A 25,554-nucleotide genomic window follows, 5' to 3' on the forward strand; every position below is an offset into this window, starting at 1 on the left:
TTTAAAATTAAATAGAAGAGACGCTGCTGGTTTTTGCTAGAGTATATCTGTTTTTTGTTACTATGATGCAATTTTCCATCACTGATGCCTCAGTCTTTTGTTGTGATGTCACATCACGCTTTTTAAACTGGCACTGCATATTAGATGACATCCAAGCTTGGGAATACATTCTCTAAGCCTTTTGCAAATGCCCTTGATGCCCAAGATTTCTTGTTGCATATTTGCTTCTTATTTTGATTTTTGACTACAATTTCTGTTTATGGACTTTGGCTAAGACACTCGTGTTTTTGAACTACCGGTGTTCACCTTGGTTTTGTTTTGACACACACATTCACCTTGTAGTCCATTTGTGGCCCGCCAGTTTTCACCTTCCTGCAGAATAACAAGGGTGACTTATAACTTAACTGTATTCTCCATTGATTCCTACTTAGCACATTGCTCTGTACGATGCAGGTCCCCCTGAGCTTTTTTAATTGTCTGCTTTGCACAAGTGTTTTTGTACGTTCCCCAATGTGCAATTACACCAAATGTTGTTAACTTCCAACTGTATATGCAAAATCTTCAAGTTACTTCCATTAAAGTTAAATTTGTCTGATATACATCTAAATTTTAGCTTTGCCCATGTCTACATGCAGGGATTTTGCCTAGTTTAGGTTATTCATTAAGACACCTTATTTAGTGTCATATGCAATTTTATCAGTATTGTTTATTACATTTTTACATCCTCACTGTTGAATTTTTAAATACTCATGCTGTTCCCCATTTACTACTGAGTATGGCTGGAGTTCCCCGAAGTCCTTACCTATAACTTTAATGTTTTTCATTCAACCAATTAACAAAATGTTTCAGTGAATTTTCTTAAAGAGTAAACCAACCATCTATTTTTCAACCCTGCTTACCTCAGTTCAGGATCACAGCAGGCTAATGACTCTCTTTTGCCAGTATTGAGGACAAGGCAAGAATCAGCCCTGAAGAGGGTGCCAGTCCATCCTATCACAGGGCATCTCACTCACTAACTCACACAGAGGAAATGGAAAGTTGCCACTCAAACTAATCTTTGTGATGTGGAAGAAACCCATCTGAGCATGGCTCCACACAGACAGCGACTGAATCAAGACATTAACCTTGGATCCGGCAGCTCTGAGGCAGCAGCACTGACCCCTGTGCCATAATTCTGCTCAACAGCAGTCTTAACAAATAATCCCTTCATTTCCATCATTTCTTGCTATTAACATAATTAGTACCAGGCAGCATTGCTTTAAAAACATCACAGGATGTGATGAACCAGTGATGCACAATATTGTTCACATATTACATTATTCTTATGGCAGAGTGGAAGTTGCACATGAGAAGCAAACATTACTTTCAAGGAAGAATGTGGAGACACACTAAAGCATTAGCATTGGGATCCTAGAGTGTCAGGGCACATTCTGACCGACTTAGCTTATCGTTGTTAATATACCAAAAATCAAAGAAAATAATTAAAGTGGGCTAAGCCATGCATCTGCATTGACAAAGAAACTCTGGAGACCAGTGACGTGTGGTGAGGTTCATGGATGGTGAGGCATGGACTCCTTCAGAGTCAGATTTACAAATATATGAACCCAGAAGAGTAGCTTATTCACTATTCATTTGGCAGCCAGCAAGCACATTGACTGTTATGTTTCTTATCTCATCAGCATTCTTTACACACAAAAATAAGGTTCATATTTAGAAAGAACGATACATTTATAGCAGCAAGAGACAGAGGAGAGATTGCATTTGCTCTGCAGCCTCCATGTGTTCTAAATTTGCCGTTTTAATTCCTCAATTCATACTCATTCAATACAAATGAAAGTATAGAGTGGTGTACAAAAAAAAATTTTACCTTAATTGAATTATTTTGTTGCTTTTGAAATCTTTTAATTCTGATGCTTTAATCAATTTTAATACAGACAGTTCAACAAAAGGATAACAAGAAAAACAAAAGAATATTTTATTTAAGGTCAAAATAATTTTTTTTTTCTTAGTCTGATCCCAATTTTTTATAAAATTGAAAACCATTTATGGTCTTACCTTTGTTTGTAAATGAAGTCCATGTACCTGTCTTTCTCCACGAAAAATCTCTGTCACTTTCTTATAAAAGTCCTCCTTATTTTCCTTTAGTTTTAAACATCTTAATCTTCCATTTTGGCAGTCGGAACAAAAAATAAAAATAAATGGGCCGCTGCGGTGCACTTGACTTTCTGATATTGCTAACTTATTGGCACTCTCAGATTTTAAAAAAAATGTTTGGGGAGGGTATGGGCTTTATGTCTAATTAGAAGAGGATTTTTTTCTCTCACAATGTCACAATCGAAGTGCGTTTGTCTGATCTGTCAATCTATCATTGCTATTCCAAAGAAGGAAAATGTGTAAAGGCACTTTCGAACTGTTCATAAAAACTACGAAACTGACTTCCTTCTGAAAAGCGATCTGGGAAAGAGAAAAGAGAGGAAACTAAAATCGCAGTTAACCGGACAGCCGTCATTTTTCACTCGGCTGAATTCAAAAACTCCTTGACTGCATTATTCGGCTCTACTTATTTATGCGAGTCAGCCTTTTCCCACATTAAGATTATTAAATCTAAATACTGTAGTGACCATAAATGTATTGAATTGTTATTGTGCCGTAAAGGTTATTCAGTTATGCAAGGTATGACAACATATATTTTATGTATAAAGTATACTCAGTGTATATATATATATATATATATATATATATATATATATATATATATATATATATATATATATATATATATATAGTGGAGCCAACCCGGACACAAACAGGCGGACATGTTGTTTTTCAACCACCACACTTTTATTTACAACTATTTACAACAATTTTGGTGAATTACTCGTGAATCGTGCACAATACCCCAAACACACAGAGTCCTGGCCACAAATGCCTCTTCTTCGGGCCGCCTCCACACCTCTCTCATGCCTCGTCCTGCTTCCAGGTGCTCCCCGGCAATCTCTAGCTGACACACTCCCGTGTGGCGGAAGTGCCGGTTGTTCTCCCAGAAGCTCTCCGGGTTTCCCTGCTTCACTTCCCCCCAGCACTTCCTGGTGTGCCAGAGGTGCTGAGGTCCAGGGTCCCCAAGGCATTGGGCGCCTCCTGGCGGTGACCACGGGCCCCTACAGGGTGGGGCTTCCATGCCCTGAACCCGTGGCCCCAAAGCAACCAGGAAGGTGGCCCCACGTGATCCCAGATGGGCACACGCCCACTTCCGGTCCTCCAAGGCGTCCCGGCCGGGTCGTGGTCTCCTGGCATCCTTGACACTATATATATATATATATATATATATATATATATATATATATATATATATATATATATGGTTGAAATAGTTTTACTGTCAAATAATGCAAAGAGTACGCAACACGTGTTTCGCCTGAATTCTGGGCTCATCAGGCGTATACACTCACTGCACCCGCTCTCGCAAATCGAACCTCGGATGTCAGCGCTAGAGGCGAATATATATACTTTTTAATGTAGGTAGATCATTTCGACCTGGTTATTTTAAAAGTAGTTTGCAAGCCGAAAAACTGTGGGCACCCCTGATCTAGTTAGTTGCGGTTATAAGAGTATAGAAAGCATAACTTGTCCAGCATGCTGTCGTCCAGGCAAGAGAGTAGTTCGTGCAGAGTACGCCAGCTGCTGAGAAAGCACGTTTTGCTTCCACTGAAGTAGGCAGCACAGCCATCAGATACAGATACACGTGTTCTAAACAACGCCTGCGCTTGCCGTTACTGTGAAACACCGCCATTTCAGCTGTTACTGATGCATCCAGTTTCTTGGCACAGATAATGAGGATGCAACAGCAATTTCAAGTTGCTGTTCAAAGCTGTTGTCTGACAGACGTCAATGAAGTCTTCAGTTTTCAACTATAACTCCGTTATTTCTTGATCGATTTTTACACTTTTACACGCTATATATGCGAACTTGGCCGTTCCTGGTTTCCTGGGAATTACAGCAGTTTACTGTTTGTGTACAGTTGGCTTTATTATCAAAACTCAGTGGATTTAAAGTTTACTTTCAGGTGTTGAGAATATGTGAAAATGATTTAAAATTAAGAGCTCACTTGATGACATTTCACCCATGCTGGCTTGGGTTTCATTGCCTGTGCAGTCATTGCTTGATGTCTCAACGACTGGATCTTGGGTTGACAGGTAACACTATTTGTGAGTGAGCCCTGCAATGGTCTGATGTCACATTCAGACTTTGTTTTCCTTTGGCTTTCTGTGACCATGTTCTGGAAAGAGCTGGTCAGAAAATGGATATATTAATATAATCATTCCATCTGCTATCCTGTTGTTATAATATATAAAATAAATTTAAAAAATAAAGATTATGTAAATTCAAAATATAAGAAATGAAATGCACTAATGAGCGCCTCACTGCTTTTTTTTTCACTAATCTTTAGTGTTCCTTTTGTAACTATAGTGTAGCGCAGTGAGAGCTCAATAATAACATAAATAATTGAGTCTCTGGTGAGTTCCATACACGTCTTCATCCAGCTGATTAAGTTCTCTTCTCTTAAGCTGCTTGTCTGGTAACCCAGGTACATTAGAATTAGAAGAGTTCTTTGTCTTAGGTAGTGAATTATTTTATATTAAAAATTCTTTTCTATTCATTCTTCTTAAATGCACTTTCATTTTTGATGCCGTCTCATGATAGCTTCCACCTTCTGGAGATGCCTATATGACCTCAGCACGCTTCTCATTCCATACCACCAGCAAACTATTATCTAAATGAAGCATCAAATGTGTAATGCTTGGTTGCATTTGCCACAGAATGCCATCTGACAACGTTGTGAGTCCATGCCATGATGCATAACAGCTTTTATTTTAATTGTAGGGATTTTACTAGATGCAGTATGTGCCGATCCAATAAATTGTTTGCTTGCTGTGGGGTTACAGTTATTTGTCTCTCATGTACCACCTGTTCAGTATGTTGGTTTTCATGGAGACTGGAATATTACCTTTTGACAGAAGTATTTTAATGTTTCTATAAAGTGTAGAAATGCATTCAACTTTTTATAGTATATTTATAGTATAGTATATTTACATCGCGGGTCAGGTCACCACCACAACTGGGCTGCGATTGAAAAGTTCACCGGCAGCATTTGCTCACGAATATTCCGTCCTACTCATAGCTTTGGAAATAGGAGTGTCAGTGTGCCAAATCTGCAATATGTTAAAACAAACTCTGGTCATGGATCTGTGCACAATGAACCCACATCGACTAATATTGCATTGTTTAACTCAAGATCTCTTAATGGCAAAGCACTGGTGCTATCAGAATTCATTACAGACTTGCTTGCTATGATTAATAGAAACTTGGAAAAAAACAAATAATTTTACATCTGTCACAGAGGTGACCCCACCCGGATACATTCATTTCACGGAGCCTCACAGCTCAAGACAAGGTGGAGGAGTCGCAGTAATTGCTAGATCAAAGTTAAACATCAAAAATATCCCCATTGACAGTCCATTGTCTTTCGAGTGTCTGGCTCTTAAGCTAATAACAAAATATGGTATGGTCCTGTCTTACTTATTCTTGTCTATCGTCCCCCGAAATACAATGCATCTTTTTTATCTGATCTGACTGAACTATTAACCCACTTAAGTTCACTTTCCCAGAGAGTCATTCTTCTTGGCGATTTCAACATCCATATTGACATTACTACATGTAAACTGAGAAATGAATTCCTATCCTTACTGGATTGCTTTGACTTGACACAACATGTTGATTTTCCCACCCACTCTGGTGCTCATATACTGGACATGATCTGCACATCTGGATTATCTGTCGGCAACACTTATAACAGTGATTTGGGACTCTCTGACCATAAAGCTTTGCTTTTCACTGTCTCATTACCTCTCCCTCCTCTTACCTGTAAAAATCAAATTTCTTTCCAAAACCTTAAAAATAGGTCCCTCTGTTCTTGCTGGATCCATTTCTGATTTTTTTTTTGTCTTCACCTATTCCATCAACACTAGATTGTCTTGTTGACCACTATAACTCAGCCCTTCATTCAGCACTCGATTAAAGAGCTCCTTTAAAACATAAGGAGGTTTCCTTTAAGTGTTCAACTTCGTGGTATAATTCAGAGCTACAATTTATGAAAGCAACTGGCCGATGCCTTGAGAGAATGTCATGTAAGACTGGCCTCACTGTTCACATTCAGGCTTTCTCTGACCATCAAAGGGCTTACATGGACGCACTAACTGCAGCCAAGAACACACATTATGACAGAATAATAGAAAGTGGCCATGATAACCCAAGGGTTTTGTTCTCTGTAGTTAATAAATTACTTCAACCTGCATCTGACCCAATTACCTCCTCTACTGAAGTCTGTGGAAAATTCCTCCACTTTTTCCGCAGTAGAATTAAAGATCTAAAGAATTCATCTAACATAAATCCATCATCCATTTATATCCATCCCTGTCTTCCCACTCCATCCAGCTCCTTTTCTAAATTTTCACCAGTCACATCGCCATTTTTTAATGACCTGCTTTGTAAGTTGAGGCCAACTACTTGTGTACTGGACCCCATCCCCACCACACTTCTTAAATCCTGCCTTCATGCCATAATCCCAATTGTTATGACAATAATCGATACATCCCTCGACACTGGGTTTGTGCCAGCCACTTTTAAAATTGCTTCTGTAACCCCCATGTTAAAAAAGTCTGGCCTTGATGGTGAAGATCTTAACAATTTTCGGCCTATTTCCCACTTGCCTTTTCTGTCAAAAGTTCTTGAGCGTGTTGTAGGCTCCCAGCTCACCAATTACTTAACCTCTAATAATTTGATGGAACCCTTTCAGTCGGGTTTCAGGGCATGGCACAGCTGTGAAACGGGTAACCAATGATTTGCTTATGGTAGCAGACTCTCGACAAACCAGCATATTAATACTGTTAGACATGACATTCTACTGTCCAGAATGGAGAACATGCTGGGTATCTCCGGCACTGCCCTTCAGTGGTTCAAGTCCTATCTGACTGAAAGGCAAGAGTTTGTTAGTCTTGGCAATAGCAGATCCAGCACAGCGCCAGTCACACAAGGAGTTCCTCAGGGCTCTGTCCTCGGCCCTCTTCTCTTCTGTATTTATATGCTTCCCCTTGGCCATATTATTTGTAGCTATGGACAGGGTTATCATTTTTATGCAGATGACACTCAACTCTATTTCAATGTTAAAAGTGCAACTTCATCAGAGTTTTCTCAGCTCACAACTTGCCTCAGTGAAATTAAACCTGAATGGAGCAGAACTTTTTAAAATTAAATTGCAACAAAACTGAACTCCTGCAAATTGGCACTAAAGCGCTACTTAAGAAAATGAGCTCCTTTTCAGTCATTCTTGATGGCGATCTCATCAGACCTTCGTCTGATGCAAGGAATCTTGGTGTCATTTTTGATTCCTCCCTTTTTTATTCTGCCACATAAACCACATTAAGAAACTTTCTTACTTTCACCTCCACAACATATTCCATGTTTGCTCATTCCTCTCCTTTTCTATTGCTGAGAAACTTGTCCATGCTTTTATTGTAACTCGCTGCTGGCAGGTGCCCCTTCTAATCTTATATCACAGCTCCAGTTGATTCAAACCTCTGCTGCAAGAGTCCTTACACAAACCAGCAACAGTGAGCACATCACACCCATCCTGCTTCACCTTCACTGCCTCCCTGTGTCTTACAGGATTGAATATAAAATTATATTAATAACCTAAAAAGCTTTAAATGGCCTTGTGCCGGACTACATCAGTGACCTTCTCCATCACTACGCTCCTGTTCGCCTACTAAGGTCCTCTGATTCTGGTACTCTTGTTGTGCCTCACACTAACCTGCACTCTGTGGGTGACAGGGCCTTCAACTCCATAGCACCCAGACTGGAATGACATCCAGAAATTAATTAGATCAGTCGACTCCATTCATTCTTTTAAAAAACAACTTAAAACTCATCTATTTAAGAAGGCTTTTAATTTAACTTAACATTCTGCCCTTTCTTTCAGTTTACCTCTGTGTCCAGGTGCTCAGGATAATTTGTGTGTCTGTTATATCACAAATTAGTTTTTTTTTAGGTTTTTCTTTTAGTATTGAATTTAGTATTTTACTCTAGTGTATTGTCCTTTATTCTATTTCATGCTTTGTTATCTGTTTTATTGTTCTATTCAGGAAAACATTTGTATCCACTGTTACTGTACATATACCCTGTTGGTTTTTTTTCTCTAAGACTCTATGAAGCGCCTTGGGCATGGGAAAGGCGCTATATAAATAAAATATATTATTTTATTATTATTATGCATATAAAAACTTCAAGTAAATTGAACTCTACCATATTATGATATTAGAGGTTGTCATAATAGCGTGGCTCTGTATTATCAGTATACACAGTTTGCTCCAATAATGTGAGACTTTGGTCCATTGTTGTCAGTCCGTTTGTGTCCCTTGATGGACTTTTCTTTTGTTGAGTGGTGGTTCTGGCAGTAAACTTATAGGATAGCCCATTGCTCCTTAAGTGATAGACCCTGATGAGAACTATAGTAAGTAGATTTAGAAAACTAATGTAATAGTTACTGTATTTTAAATGCTTCTAGGTTGTCTTTTTTTAAGTCTTATTTTAATTAGCTTCACAACTTTTAGCATATTTGGCATTTTCTAAGAATTCATACCCTTCAGTCCCGGAGTACATCTGGAAGACTAAAATGCAACATACGAAGGAGGCATTCAATTTTGGAAAAGGTCTAATGAATCACACATACTGTGCAGTAGACTTCATTTTACTGCCTCAGATCTGGCCCTGATGAAAGCTTGACGAGCTCATATTCAAACACACATTTTAGGAAAGCAACAATACAAAATGTACCACCATGCTATCTTTATTCAAAATGATAAAAGGCATTAAGGCAATTAAAAGAAGCTGCTACTTAAAAATAGGCTTGTAGTGTGGACCCACCAGCATTCTGGAAGAAATGCCGAGGAGTCAAGTTAAGCCAAAGGTTTTGTCAAAAATACTCCTTCTGCTCTTTTTACATGTAAACTATGATTTTGTGCAAAAACAAATTACAGAAAGAAATATAACAGTCATCATACAAGTGGTTCAGTTATCAAAACAGTCAAATAGTTTATCTTTTATAATTTAATTAGACCAGCAAAACTACATGTATTTCAGTATTCTCCTCAGTGAGATTCTCGTTCAGCCCATTCCTTGTATCCTCCGGCATAATTACGAGCTCTGTAGAAAGAAAACAGAAGGTTAACAGCAGTGTTAACAAACTTGACATCTTTGATAAAGAAAATACACCTTCCCCATTAGCTTAGTATGAAAAGAACTAGTCCTTGTGCATTTACATGTAGATACAGTATGTGAATATCTGAGATTTTCTCAAATGCAGTTGTCACCTATTCTGGTTTCTTCATTTTTGCACTTTAATGTTTTGCTCTCTTGAATGATCTGTTTATTTTTTCACTTTATAAAATTACCAATAACGTTTTAGTTGTATGCAAAAATGAAAAAGCCACTTTAATTTTTTACCTTTAAAGAAATATTTAGTTATTCTTTCTATTTTCTATGCTATTTTTTCAGATTTATTTTTTCTTCATAGGCAAAATATGTTTTATGCAGGTAACAAATGGTATAAAAATAATTTAGACAGAAGAGGCAGAACTAAGTTGGTATTGCTTGTGACTGTCTCTTTATGTGCATTCATTATGTAACTAGAAACTGTAAAGTTTGCAATTGCATTTTCCCTGCACACACGTTACAGTGCTTAACCATTGAAGAACAAAATTCAAAAATAAACTGAACTGAATTAAAGACTCACTGTCAATTGGTATCCTAAAGTCACTGCATTTAAAACAAATAAGGGCTAAAAGCTGTACAAATATTAACCTGAGAAACACAGTTGAACTTTTATACAAAACAATGTGCAGGGTATGTTAGATATATTTTTGGAAAATACACTGGAAAGTCACAAATAAAATGAGGGAAAAAAGCCACTGCCTCAAGGTTCGAGAAGACTGGCTTTAGATCTTGGAGTTTGCATATTCTCTCATGATTTTTCTTCAGCTACTTTGGGTTTCCACTCACATCCCATAAATGTACAGTATATGTTCTTCTACTTGGCAGCTCTTAATTGGTTCCCTGTAGATGTACCCTATAGAGGACGTGATCCTGCTAGGATAGGCCCTGGTCTACTGACACTTCACAGCTGAGCTAAGTGGGTCTGGGAATGTTATCATGATACTTTAATTTTTGAGATTCAGATGCAAATTTGCTTTTATCATTTTATCCTGTTGTGCAATATTGAAATAGCATTACCAAAACATCACATTTCACATTTCAACAATTGAGGTTTGGGCAAAATATAATTTCTGTAGTATTAGACAACCTTTTGTCTGCATATTCTGGGGTGTTGAAATGCGAGGAATCCATTTTTGCCATTATTTTCATATTTTATTTTAAATTTTAAAGGCTGATTTTCATTAACATATTATTTTCTTTATTTACATGATGCCATTTTTCAAGATCTTGTGATCTTGATTGCCACGCTGATGACATAACAGATATTACTCTATGAATATGGTGGTGTTCACACTACATGTTATCCCTCGATGTATAAATAATAATATAAAGAATCTTTAATGTCAGTAATCTTATTTCCCAAGTAGGCCCCAGTGGTAGGATTTAGTTTTTAATTTCAACTTTTTTGTTATCGTTGACACTCGAGTATCGTCTTGTCCTTTTTGTTGATACCCCTGAATTAGTTTTGGAATAATTATTGACCAGTTGTTTTTTATTTTCAATATCGATTCTTTCCTCACTTTCTCTTCTAACCTATCAAAAGCTTTTGATGCCTTGAAATTTCTGGTATTCCTCCAGGTCCAATATTTCTTACATTTTTTTGTAAAATGTTCTGTTTATTGCTATAGTTTTAAAAGTGTCTTTATTCACATATTTAACCTGTTTTATTTATTTTTTGTAAAAGATTTATTATAGCGATGATAAGAAAGTCTTTGAAATGAGCCAATTTATTTTTTATAGTTGCAACTTATTTATTTTCCAATTCTGAGTTTTGTAGGTGGGCAAGATTACAGTCATTAATCCAACTAACCTGCAAATTGTTAGCTTTTAAGCTAAACCCAGAGTATTTGTAACAAACATGTACATAATGTGCGAATTCCACACTGTGCTGCTACCTGAACCCTGACTTTTGCAGCCATGAGGCAGTACTTCTAACAACAGTGCTAGATTTTTTTAAGCAACCAAAACATCCAGTTTTATGGTTGAACATTTACTTGCTTCCTTCCTTCGGGCAATATTATTCATTCCCAAATAGAGGATTCAATTTATATTTATGCGGATTACATTCACATTTACTAATCCTTCTTCATCTCTGTGTGTTCTCTCTTTCTGTCTAATGAATCCACACCTGGGGGACCCTAATTAGGCTTTTCTGCTGTCAGGTTTCTTTTTCACACCTGACTGACTAACATCGTCTCTAGCACTCTACTCAAGTGACATTTACAAACATTCAGAAGGTTTGCCACACAAAAGGCTCCAAGTTAGCCTTACCCCAGGTCTTCATCATTTCAATAGGATCTGTGTGGATTGGCATATACAAATTAAAATATTAACTTTCAAAGCCCGATATGGCAATATCTGTGGCTATCTGTTTTCATTGTTGGTAACTCCTTGTGTAGCCATGATTTTTTTTATACTTCTGCACGTTATGTCTGGTTTGTGTGCTTTTAATCATTATCCGCAGTTAACACTAAATAACGCTGAGTGACTGCTGTCACTTGATGGGTTTAATCAAGACTATGTATTTGACCAAACAAAACAGCTTTTTATTAATTTTTAAAACTTATTCATTCACTTTGTCATTTTTAAAAATATTTTTTATATTACTATTTTTGTTTTTTTAAACACTTTTGCCTTATATATATTATGGTGGTTGACTGGGATGCCTCTGTGATGGAAGGACCAGGGGAGAGGGCATATTCAAGGCAATACCTCCCCTGGAACACTAGAGCGCAACCCCCCTGGCTTACAGCGGGGCCACAGGTTTGGAGCTTAGAAGCTCAACCTGGCTGAAGCCCATGGCCTGAACCACACCCGGAAGTGCTGCCAGAAGAAGGTCTGGGAGCACCTGGAGCACTTCCGAGTGCCCTATAAAAGGGGCCGCCTCACTCCATGCAGAGAGCCAGAGTGGGGAGGAGGTGGACAAAGCTTGCTGGGAGAGGAGTGGAGGTGGTAGAAAAAGGAGAGAAGAAGGAAGGTATTGTATTGTATTTGTGTTAGTGCTTTAATAATAATAATGCTTATGTACTGTGCTCTGTAGTGGGGAGCGAAGGGAAAGTGCTGCCCCACTTAAAATAAAACGTGTGTTGTGTGGCAACTCATTTGGTCTGCCTATCTGTGTCGGGTTAGGGCAGCTGTATAAGCCTTGGTGGTCCACAATATGTGCATTTTTAGAGTGGTAAAGTTTCTTAAGGTCTGATTGTGTAAGTAGGCACTGAATCAAAATAGATTTTTTTACATTAATTAACAAATAACAAAAAACTACAACATGAAACAAATAAAATACTATAATGAAGTAAATATATAATTTTAATAAACTGGATCTATAGAAATGAGTAAATGTTCATATTTTGTTTTCTGGGGCTCTTGAAAGGTGGAGAGGATGTGCTGATTACAGCGAGTTGTCGCACCCACCACACGACAAACCACCCGGATTGCGACCCAAGTTTAGCCATGCAATTCAGCTTCACAAATCAAATAGGAATTGATGAGTTATGGTGGCTAGTTTTCATCAAAGCTTTTTCTTTTATTCCATAGAGTTTTGCAGATCTAAATAGATTATGTAATCCAGTGGAAAACTGGCAGTTTAGAATAGATAACTTTTCTAAAATTAGATTCCATTTTTCATTCTTTTACAAGGTTAGTCAAAAATGTTTACATTTTATAAAATTATGTCCTAAAACAGCAGGAAAAGGCACTTTCCTGTATAATCACCATTCCCCAAGAATTCAAAACACTTTGATCTTTGCTGGCAATCTTCCTTCTACATGCATATCCCTGTCACTAGAGGGCTCATTTGTAACATGGCTCATTAAAGGTGAACAAAACGTAGCAATCTGGTTAGACTAAACTTTCCTGTAGGCATGACTCTACAATTTTAACAAAGCACCCAGAGCAAGCGCCTTAGTTACCTGCTATATCCTAGAGCCAGAGCAGTTTCCGTTGCACTGTCTCCACGGCGACCCAGCTGACAATGGAAGACAAGATGGGGTGCATCCAAAGGTGGCTTTTCAATGCCATATTTTGATAGGAATGAATCTTCATCCATGGAAAATGCACTCTTCACAGATTCCACTGCACAACAGGATCAAGCACATAATGTTGTAAATAAACTTTACTGGAATTGAAGAGAAATGCTACTACAATACAATAGAGCATCAGAGACATTACACTGCTAATATAAAGGGTTGTGATATTGGCACGTTATTGGCGCTGACCCGACACAGACTGAAACCAGAGGCATGGGAAAAATTAACAAAAAGTCTTTATTTTCTTCAGCCGTGGGACACATCGTCCCCGTGTCCCACTGGCCCTACACAGTCCCGAAACACAGATAAAACACCCCAAATCACACTCTTCTTTCCTCCACTCCTCCCACTGACTCTGGTGCCCTGAGTAGTGGCTGCAGGCTCCCTTTATAGCCCACCCGGAAGTGCTTCAGTTGGTAATTAACCTCAATTAGGCTGCACTTCCGGGTGTGGCTGCATTGCCACCCACATGGGCTCAGGAAGCCTTGCAACTCCTCCGGCGGTGGCCACGGAGCCCAACCAGGATGACCTCTGGTGTTCCATATTACCGGCCCAATGCAGCCCAGGAGGGCTGCCACCAAGTGTTCCGTGGGACGTAGCATGCTTTCCATGGCTGCACCCCCGGATCCAGTGTCGAAGGGGTGTGGGCCCCGGCCGTCTGCCACAGGGTAAAAAAAATTAAAGCATCAACATGTGTTTTTATTTTGAAAAAAGCCTCTATTCAGTTAAAAATAGAAACTCATTTCAATAGAAAAATCTTACAAATCCCCCCTTTATCGTTCATGTGAGCTGAGCAAAATGGGATGAATCTGTTCTATTTCATTTTTTGCCTCAAGCAGCAAGATAGCATCTGGACACTTGTGCAAACCGCACTAGATGACACTCATGCTGTTGAGCTGCTTTGAAACAGAATGTCATTTGTGAAGCATTTGTAAATTGCTAGCAATGAGATAAAAATCTTCATCTTGAAAAACCTGGTGACAGTTGACAATGACAGTTTCTTTGTGATGGAGGAATGTAGCCATCTTATACAGCTATGACATTTTCTGCAACATAATTTGGACTATTTATCCAATATCAAAGTCAAAGATTTAATCTGAGAAATCAGCAAAAGATAAAACAACATATACCTGGAATATTAATTGACCCAGGGATTTTTCCTTTTGCAACTTCTTCTGGAGTGCGGACATCGATAAGAACTAAATCAGGAGTGTCCTCGTCCAGTAAAGACTTCAGATCACTGTATGATATAACTTTGTCTGAGATCCCAAAAATAAAACAAGAAGCAAAGTAAATGAACAGATTTCACATGTAAATATCATAAGAATTCTTCATTTATTGCTGCCTCTGACATCACATGTACAAGTAAGATCGTCATTCATGGTCATAGATGGGCCACACAATGGTTATCAATGTTCCCTCACACCTCAAGGCCTGTTACTGCGTGTTCCTGTACGTGTGTATGTACTTCCTACTGTCAACTGACATCAAACACTTGTTCCGACATTGCAGGAGATGCTATCAGAGTTGGCTGAAGCTTACGGTGAATCAAGAGAGGAGAAAGCAAGTTCAGAAAATGGATGGATGAAGATTAGTGCATGAATACACATGGTAAGGTAATTGCTAGTGTAGCCATCTTACTGTACTTTCTTTTCCAAGCTAGGGGCTCTTTTGTGCAAGTTTACACACTCAACTGGTTCTTACGTGTAACTCCAAAAACAGTCCAGAGAATACTCTTTGACTGTTTAGTAAAACTACAATGGCTTGGTGTGAGCTGGTGTGGGTGCATACATGATTGTGCCAGCGACACAATGGGATATTAGAAAAATCAGGGAGATGAAAATTGTGCACTTGTGTGCTGTGATAAAATCCACATTCTTAGTTTAATGTTACTTATCTTGACTAAGATTTTTTTTTGTTGTTGTTTATTTCGCCTTATACAATTTCTTGTGTTAGGAATTTGTTAGTTTCCTCATACCCCTTAGGGTCAGCCATTGTACAGTGCCCCTGGAGCAATTGAAGGTTAAGGGCCTTGCTTAAGGGCCCAGCAGTGTAGGATCGCTTTTGGCAGTGACAGGGATTCGAACCAGCAACCTCTGGGAAATCAGCGCAGATCCTTAGCCTAAGAGCCACAAGCATAGGTGCTGTACTAATAAATGATAATAACATAAAAGCTGCAATAAGTTGGACACACTTTGGAATAGGCAATGCATGTTTCAGTCATTTCCCGCTATGTAACAAGAGCTTAACAAATGCTTTGCTTGGCCTTAAGAAGACTTACAAAGCACTGACCGTAACAGTTGAATACAGGGGGCTGCCTGCAGCGCATCTATTAGTCAATTATCATTATGTAACAAGGCCTTAGCTAAACCTTTTTTTTTTGTTTGTTTCATATAAATAAATAATAGATGCAGTCCCATGACAATTCTAAGGTGGCACAGAGTAAAGCAGATCCCAGAACAGAAGCCTTTATAACAATGGCAACTGTTTCTATTGGAGACAGAGCAAAAGGGGTACAAATGAAAGCAATTCTTACTAAAGTACTGGCAGAAATAAAACACTTCAAGAACGGTATTTTTAAAAACATTGATAGTTTATGTAATTTAAATTACAATATACCAAGTCGGACGTGAATCTGTGAAATAAACAGGCATTTGGCAATACCTGTATATGTGGTATTTAAAAATTAAAATACAGAAACTGCTAGGACAGACAGAGCATACCAGAACTATACAGATCTCCTGGACCAATAAGTGCAATGTTGGACTAAAAGGGTGCTATCTTATACATAAAATCATGCAATGTGGGACTTCCATCAAAGCTCATTTTAACTCTGTTTTATGTGTATTTGAAACAGCGGTCCGTAAGAAACACGATATTAAAGTGCCGATTTAGCCTGATTTTACAGGTTTAGCGATGCTCATTCTGGTTTCGCTAGATGTGGAGCCAGTGAATAAAGATTTCTCTAACATTAAATTGAAAAAGGCTGCTCGATCTGTGCATATATATATATATATATATATATATATATATATATATATATATATATATATATATATATATATATATATATATATGCTCAATAACACACTCGTCTGGCAACTGCCGTGCGTGATGCTGTATACTTTTAAAGAAGAAAATAACCGGCGTGCGCAAGTTGCTGCAGCTCTCGATCCTACACTAGAAGCGATGGTTTGAGTAGTAAAGTCAAGAAGCGGGAATCAGGAAATGTGGCAGTGGATCAATTGTAAAGTGAAGACAGTTACAGCAAAAAACAAATGACAGAACGGACAAACACAACCCACTGTGATTATCCCGGAGAGAAGACTCAAATTAAGCTCCCTGTTGGTGAGATGCACTAAGATGCCACGAAGTACACGCTGTTAAACGCGAAACTTTACATTACTACTGATTACACTCATATGTTTGTAAACCACGGTAATATTCCGAATTTTGACTACAATCTTATTTAAAATGTTCAGTACGAGAAACTTATCGATCTTGAAATATTCGTTAAGAAAACTCAAAACATGGTGATCGAACGGTCATTGTTAAAAGAATAATAAAAGTAACCCAGAACAACAAAATCCGTCTACCTGAGCAAGCCATGTTGTGGAGATCTCTCTGGAGTTCTCTTCCCTCAGACTGCTCTTCTCTTTAACTAACCTTGAAGTTCCCACCTCCAGTCAAAGTAAGGAAGTAACTCCTTCAGGGGCGGTCTCAAATGACTTACCCTACGGCAAAACGTAAAAGCTGCGGAAGGTGCAAGTCATCCTGACAAACGCAAACCAGGCAACGTTGTGTTACACTTTATTTAAATAACTCGTACACTCATTTACTACGGATAATGGTTAGAATAATCCGATGTATTAGATTATAACTTTTCCTGTCTGGTAGAAAAGCTGTAGGTCTTCCATTAAACATCAGAGGATATGTAGTTCAAATGCTAATGACTGCCACTGGAAAAGGGTGGATGTGAAACGGAATGAATGGATGGGTATTTGTGAGTGACTTCACACCCTGCTTCTGCAGTTAGCATTAAATAAACAATATAGGTTTTCACAATAAAGTGAATGAAAGTTTATCATGAATGAAATGAGACAATAATCTCTTTATTAACACTATTTCATATTTACACACAGCAAGCCAGACCAAAGTATTTCATGAATATCTAGCAACCCTTTTACAAAAAGCGAAGTGCTCTTCAGTTCTGGGGAGTTGGAAGCAAACTTCCTGGCCTGCAGGCCTTCCACTTATATTACACACAGATTCACTCTTATTCAGCAAAGTTTTCTAGCTTATTCAGTCAAAGGCAGGGTCTACAGATTACAATATAGTTAAAAAATACTCTTAAGAACAAGTACAGTTCAGAATGCATGATGGGAAGTAGCATTTGAAGGGACACCATTACATTTCAGGATGCACTCATACTAACACCCGCTACACACGGTCAGTTTAGACTCGCCTGGCAACCTTATCTGCAGATATTTGGGATATGGAAGGAAGACTTGAGTATTTGGAATATATAAAAAAAAAACTGAAAGATTTTCCTATTTTAATTAAGAGTGGTTATTGTATTCCTCCATCCATCCATTTTCTTTCCATCCTATCTAGTTCAGAGCCATGGGGAAAGATGATTTGAATTTATCTGAAGTCTACATTCTGTTTAATGTTGAAAATGTTCAGCTTTGAGACACCAGAACTCACACATTAAGGTAATTAGTGACACATTCTTCAGAACTATAATTTTTCTCTCAGTCCCTTGTTAATCCCATCCCTAAAGCTGAGACTTCCTCTACTAGGTTGGTCATTTTTAATGTGGTTTTGAAAGAAGATTTTTGCTCTTCTCTTGTTCCTATTGGTGATGTTTCTTTCTTATATTTTTTCTGCTTTCTGTATTAACTTATATGAGTTACAAAAAGTGCTATTCTGTCTAGAAAAGTGTGCAAAGAAACCTTTCCTGATGAAAATACATATATACAAAGCTCAATATAAAATATATACTGTATAATAGCACAATAAAGCTCTATGTATCTTTTATAATAATAATAATTGTTGTTGCTGTTAAAAATATCAGATATATAATAATTATTAAATAATTAAAATATTAAATACTGTATATTGGATGCAAATGTGTGCTTTTGGGACGATGGTATAAGACCTATGTCATTTTCCCTAGTTTAGTATATTGAAATTTTCTTTTTTATTTAATATCTTAATTTACTGCAATGCAATTTTGAATTTGTACAGGTGTGAATGTGTTGTTTTCCATAGGTATGGCCATTGTTTGTCATGTGACACACAGGTCATGTGAACTTTGACATTTTGGCAGCAATCGTATAAAAGATGGTGACACAATGCTCCTTTTCGTTTGAAACTTTGCCTTTCTTTTTGTCTTAGATTTTTGTGTTCTGTTTTGGTGCATGATCTTTTTTAGCTACCTCCACCAATGTCATATTAAAGCCCAGACAGTCTCCTGGGTGTCTTAACTCCTTAACAGAGAGCTGATCATACTGTTAACACCAGGTCACATTTCTTATTACGTTGTCTCTGGGTCAGGTATGGCTTTGGTCCCCCTTGATCAATTTGACTTGCAGATTCACAATCATTTCATTGACCCCTTGCCATCACGGCCTATTGGCATACACTCACAATGCCTTGATACTCTAGTTGATCTGCCTCTGACCACTAATGAGCTTATGCCTGACTGTTCTTTTACTCAGTCTTTTTATCTCATGGCTTGTTTTCATTGCTGGAACAATAGCTGTTATCACATATTTTTTTGGATTGCAGGGCCACAATGACTTGTCTGATGATGTTGCTTCACTTTGAAAATCATCTAAAACGTTTTTCTTTTAGTTTAACAAAGGCTGCTCGCTGGCAAGAAAGTCAAAAATGGCAAATGGAGAGATCAGACCTGAGCTGCAACATCCTAAATCTTCATTACATGTATCTCCCCTTCACAGACTCTTCTATGTCCTTGTAAATTTCAAAAATGATAGGCAAGGACGCAAGTAAATATTGTGGACATAGAAGTGAAGTACATATCATATTGTGATATTTGCGAACTGAACAACACCTACAAAATACTTTGCATGCAATTCTTTGGGATTTTGGAGGAAAACCAGAACACCTGGACAAAAGACACAGGGAGAATGGAAAAGTCTTCACACAGTTGGTGACTGGGCTGGGATTTGACCCTTAGTGGTTTCTGGCAACAGCAGTAATTATGCAATCCACATATTTGTCTTTATGGTTTATTTCTTTATTACCGTATTTAAATTTTTGTTTATCCACTGGGGCATTATGGTGCAGTGGCTACAGTGGCGTAGCGTGGGTGTCAGCCGCCCGGGGCGGAGGAAAATTTCGCCGCCAACCTTATTTAGGTATTTCAATTTAAAAGACTAAAATATACAGTAATTCTTTGCCGCCCCCTAAAAGTGCCGCCCGGGGTGGGCCGCCCCCACTATGCTACGCCACTGAGTGGCTAGCATTGCTGTCACCCTGATACTAGGACCTGGGTTTAAATCTTGACTTGGTCACTGTTCTTGTGGAAGTTTCACATTTTCTGTTAGTCTGCATATTACAGGAATGCAGACAAATCAGATACTACTGTCTGAATGAGGGAGTGTAACCTGCGATTGACTGATATGCTGACCAGCATCCAATGCTGAAGTGGTAGACTCAAGTATGGGATCATTTATTCTGAAAATATTAATAAGTAAATTTTCTTAAAAACAGATCCATTCATTTATCTATTTCCTATGTCTGCTTTATGTGCTACTTGTCTCTGGCATGCCAAAGCATGTTCTGACAACGCCTGGATGGTTGACCAGTCTGTTAGAAGAAACCCTCAGAAATACAACAGCATACAGTTAAACCTTGCAGATTATCTTGTTCTGCATATAAATATGAAAATTCCACACAGAGAGTGAGGAGTCCAGGAATTGAAGCCAGAAGCAACAGCACTGACTGCTGCACAGCTAAACTTTCCTTAAAACAAGTCATTTGGATAAAATCAGGAGTGGTCTCTTCTAGACTTTCTCGTATACTCAAATATAGGGATGGATATTTGAGGAGTAAACTGCAAGTGAATGATTATATTTTTATATGATGTATATTAAAGAACCACCAACAACAAATCAAATCAAATGAGTAATATATTGAACAATTATTATAAAAGTAAAGTTGAATAAATCGGACACTGCAGCTGCATGAATAAAAGGTAAAATACCACTTTCGATTAGCAGAAATAGTCCAAGCGTTGATTGAAATCCATGCTTTGAACCTAATACTTGTATGCAAAATTTGGTTGATCTAAGTGAAAGCGTACTCAAGTTATTGTGTTTACATACACACATACACACAGACAGACACACAGACATAATTCCAAAAATGGTATTTTCAGACTCAGGGAGGTGTAAAACATCGGGATTCATCAAAATGTCAACATCGAATTCTTACACGATTAAAATAAAGTAAAAGTAAAAAGTTATTCGGATGTGTCAGTAGACTTTGCGCGCTTTAGGAACCATGTTACCCAAACTATTCTATAAGATTTCAGTAATCATTTACTGCTCTGATGCGGATATTTCTAATCAGTAAATCGGTCATTACGATAGCAATTGATGAGAAGAATTCATAATTAATTGCAGAATTACAGTATTTAAGTGTTCCTCTAGAGTGCCTCATTCTTCTGCACGATTTGGTTCAAAAACTAATCGACATATCTTGATCTCATAAAAGGCTTAAATTTCGAGTTTGGTACTTTTCTGTCCAGCTGTTTTAGTTCTAGACCATCATCCTCAAGAAACTGTGACACACAGACAAACACACATAATCAATATATCGATTTTCTCAGTATCAAAGGACCCTAAAATGCAGAGATCCATTGAAAACTGGAGATTGCAATTTTTGACAAATCTCAAGTTTTCGCTCCTGCCCCATAGATGATAGGTTATGGTGCGGGAAGGTGCAAAGTGAAAATTGTTGACTTTTTTCAATGTAATGAGAATTGAAAAGTGTAAAGAAGATGCAATTTGCAAATGAAGTTTTTTCAAGCAGCACAGTTAAGAGTAACACTTTTTCAAATGCCCTTGATCCAGTTTATGGTCACAGGGTGAGGGGAGCCTTTCCCAGCAGTATTGCACACAAGACAAGAAACAGTCCTAGACATAACAGAAGTTCACTGCAGGGCCAACTCACACACATACAGGCCAGTACAGAATCACCAATTCAACTAACCAGCACAAAGTAAAATAAATAAAAAAGCCATGTGTTTTGTTTGATTTATTTAATAAAATGTGTTTTATTGTGTCACATGTGTTGTGTAGTGACCATTTTGGTGTGTTAACTGCCAGTATAATGAAGGCTTTGTCTGTCCTCTTCACCACCCGGCCGTACACAATAACCCTGACCTGATTCAGATCTTTAAATAGTCCCAACCTTCTGCACTTGTTTGTTATCTTCTGATGGAAGCATTTCAAGAGCACTTTGTATGTCCTTATACAATAATCGCACACCCACCTTAAGTTCAACAACCTTTAGATACAGTATATTGGGTTTTTCCTCTTTGGACCCAAATCCTTTATTTTTTTCCTTTGTTTACAGTGTGCATACTTTTAAGTATCCTCTTGACTGTATGTATTATTCACGTTTATTGCCGTTGGAAGAAAACTCACCCAAACACTAGAAAAATTTACAAATTCTGCTCAGATAACAACTGGGCACAATATTTAAACTCCGGGTGCTTGACCAGTGTTGCAGTAGTGGTAGCATCTGAACTTCAAACAAACATTGTGTAGGTGTTTATTTTTAGTGAAAACAAGCTTATTCAGAGTAAAACTAAGTGTGTTATCATATCAACAGGCAGAATGAATTAAGAAAGTCAAACTTAAAATGTCAACTAAAGGAAAATAGGCTGTTTGACATTTGAGCAGTTTTTACTAAACAAAATCCAGAACAACAAGGAATAGAGGAGTATTTCATTACATATTATAATATCTACGGTGTATCACAAAAACTCAGAGATAACAACAGGCAAGCGGTAATAAAGTTAATTTATAAAGAGTGAAGTACCTGAGTGTGAGAGCTCAGCACGTTTACTTTTCCCTAGCTCTTCTTGGGGCTCCTGTGCAGAGCACAATTACTTTGAATACCTTGGGAGAGCTCGAACACATCCATCTGACCTCTTCAGCAGACCAGCTCATTCTTAAATTGTGTGTGATTAAGCCTGGCCAAAGAGAAAACTCAGATCAAAGAGACCCTGTGCTTGAGGCAGTGAAGAGGGGGAGCACAGACATATGTAACGTGTCAGGGTAACTCAGAGCCTTTATTATGCTTGGGCTGCCAGGGAAGGGAGTCGCATCAACATCCATGGATGTGTTTCAAAGTCTGGTAAGCTTGGTCACTTGTCTACATTACTGCACACTCCATAAAGGTGAGTACTAAAATCATTTTCTCATGTAACCTGAATGCTATTTTTTATTGTTTGAAAAAAAAAACCTGTGTTTAGTTGTACAGTATATGATTTCTACAATTACAGTTTACATTAAGTTTATTGCTAAACAATGACATGACTTTGCGTAAAATAAAACTATGTATAGTTGTATATTTTAGTGAAAATACCACTGAAGCATACAATTAAACTTCTATTCATCTCCCACAAATGAAGCAACATTACAAGTTCATTAAATTTATTTTAACAAGCATTGCACAAATGTAATATTATTTTTAGAATATAATAACAGATTGAATAAAAGGTGAAATGAAGTTTACTTTAATAACAATACAAATAATGTTTCACTTAGACACAAGAATTTGATATTAAAGGAATACATTTAGGGCTTGTACTGGTTGGACTGGACCCAGACCTTAATAATCAGTGTTAAAGTTTTCTGTATTTTATTGAAATTTTGAATGTAGTAGTTAAATAGAACATGTTTTACATTAGAATAAATTACACAAAGCAGCATTTTTTTATTTTTTTCAATATTAGTCCTGAAATGCCACATATGGCATATTTTACTATGGTTGACTGTATCATTTCCAAATACACCCGATTGTCTGAAGTGGATATGGATTCTTCAGCTGGGTGAATACTATGCAAGTACTGAATGTGAAACACCAGTTCTGCTAGGAAATGTATTTACCGTTTTTCTCAGTTGCTTTGGTGAATTTCTCACAACGGAATTGCAGTTCTCAAAACTGCTCGTTCAATTCCCACAACCTTTAGTCAGTTGTGTACATCATAACAACAATTTCTGGGTGTTTTCATCATTTTGCAATTGCTTTAGTTCACTCGGGCAGATGCTTATGTGCAGTTCACAGCTATATCATACATCAGCAGTTGCTCATGTCATGATGATCAAAATACATTGTGTAGCCCTCTTTTGCATAGTCTTACACTCCAGACAAACTTGTCATGTTTTCATTGTGTAAGTCATTGCAGTCAAAAGTGTTCAACAAGATATCATTTGCTGTCAAGTGTATTTTATAGGTTTCTACAAAACTTTTTTTGGTTTGTATTCACAATACTAATGATTCCTGCACCACCTTAAATTGCTCTCAGGTGACACATTATTCGGGGCAGGTGTGAGATCTTAGATCAATCAGTCTCAGTTGCTTTGGTGCATTTCTCACAACAGACTTAACATTTGCATGACAGCGAGTGCATTTCTCAAAACACACACAGTGCAAATGGCAAAACATCATCAATGGCAAACAACATCAAAATACAAAACACATTTCAGTATGTATATATTGTTTTCGATGTTGTAATTTTTTTTTTCCTTCATTTCATATGTTATGCATAAAGAATTGAAATGCATTTTTTTGCTAGACTCCAAGTGCAGTGCATGGTATGTCACCATATACCTGTTCAATCAATACAATATTCTTCTTGAATCAATCTCCCGCAATCGGTGTTTTGTATTTTTATGTTTCCTGCCCTTGTCATTCAGATGTTTTGTGCATCAGAAAATGTTTAGATGATGCCAATTTTATATTGATAACATGACTTTACATTGTGGCTGTCATGTCCGTGGACGATGATTCATGGACTTGGCATTTTGATGGCACTGACATATTGAATGTTGTAAATACTTGCTTTTGAGGCATGGATTAAGGATTTTGAAGAGGTTACCTGCTTTTGCTGGTCATCCATGATGTTTTGCCATTTGCACTAAGTGTTTTCAGAAATGCACTCGCTGTTATGCAAATGTTAAGTCTGTTGTGAGAAATGCACCAAAGCAACCGAGAAAAACTGTAAATGCACAAAGCTATGATGCATTTCCATATTTTATATTAAGACTGTTAATGTCACCTGCTCTTAGAACACAGATGTCTGAGTTTTTTTTCTGTTAAAGTCTCTTCAGTTCAGTTTTTTTTTCACTTACAGCTCCACTCAATAAGCGCTCACTCTTGTGACCAATGGGTGTGTAATTATTAAGCAGTTCCCTTTCTTCCAAAGTTCAACATGGTCAATTCCAACTCCTTTTAATTTAAATTGTTCTCTAACATTTTGCTTAACAAGCCTTCATTAGTCTGATTGTAAGTAAGACAGAACTGTTTCTTTAAAAAAATACTTTCCTGCATAATTTAAAATCTTCTAGCTGAAGTCATTTTCTAGTAACATGCCTTCTAAACATGTGGTACTCTATTAATTCAGCTAAAAGCTTGGAATTTATAATCTTTACATACTTAACACAATGAAATGTGACCTCAAAACAGCTTTTCTTTTCAATGTTTTCTTTATCTGCTTTTCCTATTTATAGGATGCATTGTTTTCACTTTCATTTCATGTGTCCATGTTTGTGGAGATCTGTCATTTTCAATTAATAACAAGACAACTTGATGGATTCCCACAATAAGCCTCTCAGGGCTAAATGAGACAGACTGAGAATGTAATTAAAAACTTAATGAATGCACAATTGACAGAAACCAAAGGGTAAAGGGAACCCTGAGGGTGGGAAGTGATCAAAAATGCAAATGGACAAAATAGAGAGATTGTAGAAAAATGAAAACATATGGGTGAATTCTTGTCTGTTAATTTTTAAATTATAGATTGAAAAAAAAATAATGTAGCTGATTATAGTTTTACAATGGGTTATAGTCTGAAAAACACGGCATGGTGTTGCAGCAGTCAACACTCCCATTTCTTAGCTCTGCCATCCTGGTGTTGAATCCAGAGCCCTGTCAT

The 25,554-nt window shown here is 37.5% G+C and overlaps 2 protein-coding genes across 4 annotated transcripts in view; one reads left to right on the forward strand and one right to left on the reverse strand.

Annotated features, from left to right (window-relative positions):
- zgc:165604 (uncharacterized protein LOC792578 homolog) overlaps positions 1-25,554 on the forward strand; it is a 100,437-nt gene that overhangs the window by 44,779 nt on the left and 30,104 nt on the right. The window contains exon 1 of one of the 3 annotated variants that reach the window (XM_039769002.1): positions 14,877-14,966. The exons of the other annotated variants lie outside the window; for them this stretch is intronic. Coding sequence (XP_039624936.1) covers positions 14,954-14,966 — 13 coding nt within the window. The 5' untranslated portion in view covers positions 14,877-14,953. Of the gene's footprint in view, positions 1-14,876; positions 14,967-25,554 lie in introns of those variants that run through there. 3 annotated transcript variants of the gene reach the window in all.
- Positions 8,887-17,029, reverse strand: si:dkey-34l15.1 (thiosulfate:glutathione sulfurtransferase). Its single transcript, XM_039769004.1, has 4 exons — positions 16,952-17,029; positions 14,486-14,614; positions 13,239-13,401; positions 8,887-9,258 (listed from the first exon to the last, which is right to left on the reverse strand). Exons 1-4 carry the CDS (start codon positions 16,962-16,964, stop codon positions 9,204-9,206), a joined length of 360 nt encoding a protein of 119 aa, XP_039624938.1. The 5' UTR covers positions 16,965-17,029; the 3' UTR covers positions 8,887-9,203.

The sequence above is a fragment of the Polypterus senegalus genome, chromosome 11, assembly GCF_016835505.1.
Source record: "Polypterus senegalus isolate Bchr_013 chromosome 11, ASM1683550v1, whole genome shotgun sequence".
Classification (NCBI taxonomy): Eukaryota; Metazoa; Chordata; class Cladistia; order Polypteriformes; family Polypteridae; genus Polypterus; species Polypterus senegalus.